Source organism: Monodelphis domestica, chromosome 4 (assembly GCF_027887165.1).
Source record: "Monodelphis domestica isolate mMonDom1 chromosome 4, mMonDom1.pri, whole genome shotgun sequence".
NCBI lineage: Eukaryota > Metazoa > Chordata > Mammalia > Didelphimorphia > Didelphidae > Monodelphis > Monodelphis domestica.
The window spans coordinates 441809547-441812047 of NC_077230.1; the positions used below are offsets into that span (position 1 = coordinate 441809547).

Consider the following 2501-nt stretch of genomic DNA (forward strand, 5'->3'; position numbering starts at 1 on the left):
CTATCTCACATCCATATTTCTCTAGCCTCCATTCTCCTTCTCAGGTCACCCACCCACAGATAAATAATATAGAACTCCATGGTGGGTCCATATATCTGGCGCCCAATGTGATCAAATTGCCTGAGGAGAAAATGTGGAGTTCGAGATTGGAGACGGATCAGTAGACCTCCACTTGGCCAGTGAGGTAATGTGCTTTTCCATCCAGGAAACTGGATCAAAATCTATCCTCTCATACCTGTTATATTCAGTTGTTGGAGTCTTTAGTTCAGAAGCCAGAACTTAAGTTATCAAAGACTAAGCTCCCAACATTGATTAAGACTATCTTAAAATCGTATCCTGATTTCCCAAAAACCTGTTTTTTCATACTGTGAAGTCTTTAAAACTAGCAATTAAGGGAAAAAGCGGCATGGCTCATTCAAGATGGCGGAGCTCGACCAGTTGCCTGACGAGAGTTCTTCAGCAAAAGCACTTGTTAGTTTAAAAGAGGGAAGCTTATCCAACACATGGAATGAAAAATACAGTTCCTTACAGAAGACTCTGGTTTGGAAAGGCAAGAACACAGCTTCTTCAGTAGAAATGTCCTTCAGAAATTCAAAACGAAGCTGTCTTTTTTGTGAAGATGATGACAGACAATTAAGTACAAGATCCCCCAAAAGAAATCAGAGAGTTGCAATGGTTCCACAGAAATTTACAGCAACAATGTCAACACCAGACAAGAAAGCTTCACAGAAGATTGGCTTCTGGCTACGAAACCTTCTCAAACTTCCTAAGGCACATAAGTGGTGTATATATGAGTGGTTCTATTCCAATATAGATAAACCATTATTTGAAGGAGATAATGACTTTTGTGTCTGTCTAAAAGAGTCTTTTCCTAATCTAAAGACCCGAAAGTTAACAAGAGTGGAATGGGGGAAAATTAGACGGCTGATGGGAAAACCACGGAGGTGTTCTTCAGCATTTTTTGAAGAAGAAAGAGCAGCATTAAAACAGAAATGGCAAAAAATTCGGCTCCTACAACAAAGGAAGGTTGCAGATGTTTCCTAATTCAAAGATCTTCCAGATGAGATTCCTCTTCCTTTGGTCATTGGGACGAAGGTTACAGCACGATTGCGTGGTGTTCATGATGGCCTCTTTACTGGGCAGATAGATGCTGTAGACACACTTAATGCCACTTATAGAGTTACATTTGATAGAGCAGGACTTGGAACCCATACTGTCCCTGATTATGAAGTTCTGAGCAATGAGCCTCATGAAACAATGCCAATTGCTGCCTTTGGACAAAAACAGTGGCCGTCTCGATTTTTCATGACTCCACCACGGTTACATTATAGTCCTCCTCTCCAGTCACCAATTACAGATAATGATCCTTTATTAGGACAGTCACCATGGAGAAGCAAACTTCCAGGTTCAGATACGGAAACATTAGGTGGTTTTCCAGTGGAATTCCTTATCCAAGTAACTAGATTATCAAAAATTCTTATGATTAAAAAGGAGCACATCAAGAAATTAAGGGAAATGAACACAGAGGCAGAAAAATTGAAGTCCTATTCTATGCCCATCAGCATTGAATTTCAGAGGAGATATGCAACTATTGTTCTAGATCTTGAACAGCTGAACAAGGATCTAAACAAAGTTTTACATAAAGTTCAGCAGTACTGTTATGAGCTTGCTCCAGACCAAGGACTCCAGCCTGCAGACCAACCAACAGATATGAGACGCAGATGTGAAGAAGAAGCGCAAGAAATTGTTAGACATGCAAATGCATCTACTGGACAACCCTGTGTTGAAAATGAAAATCTTACTGAATTAATCTCTAGACTTACAGCAATATTATTACAGATTAAGTGTCTAGCAGAAGGAGGTGACCTGAATTCCTTTGAATTCAAATCACTTACTGATTCACTTAATGACATCAAGAGTTCAATAGATGCTTCTAATATCAGTTGTTTTCAGAATTATGTTGAGATCCATGTTGCACATATTCAGAGTGGCCTGAGTCAGATGGGAAACTTACATGCCTTTGCAGCTAATAACACCAACAGAGACTGAAAAGAAAGTTTAATTATTCCAAATGTACAAGACATAGTTTTGGAAAATCTTGCTCCATTATACAGGCTTTCAACACCAAATAACTTATCTGCTGGTAAACAAGAAGAAAGACTCTCCAAAAAGGCATTTTAAAAATATCATGCTGCTTCATAAACCAACATTACTGACCAGCATTATATTTATTTTATTGTTTATTTTACAAGTAAAGGAGCTTTGTTTAAGTTACATATGTTTATTAGCAAGTATTGTTTTAAGCTGAAAATGTCTGAATATATTTTAATATAACTTCAACAAAGATTATATATAAACCATTTTAAAAATATGGACGAATGTAATACAACTCATGCAGACAGCTGACAACAGTGAAAAATGAGAAGAGAGGGTCTTGGTACGAATCAGTGGCTAAATATATTGAAGTTGCTTCATCTAGAAAACTACAACTTTAGTTGTTC

At 37.8% G+C, this 2501-nt stretch overlaps 1 protein-coding gene across 1 annotated transcript; it reads left to right on the forward strand.

Moving 5' to 3' along the window:
* Positions 1-420: 420 nt before the first annotated feature.
* Positions 421-2171, forward strand: LOC100027710 (protein lin-9 homolog). The gene has a single exon (XM_056796662.1). The coding sequence runs from the start codon at positions 421-423 to the stop codon at positions 1042-1044; it is 624 nt and encodes a 207-aa protein (XP_056652640.1). The 3' UTR covers positions 1045-2171.
* Positions 2172-2501: the final 330 nt, after the last annotated feature.

Excerpts from the sequence above, each read along its gene's own strand:
- LOC100027710 (XM_056796662.1), top strand. The coding sequence starts at position 421 with ATGGCGGAGCTCGACCAGTTGCCTGACGAGAGTTCTTCAGCAAAAGCA.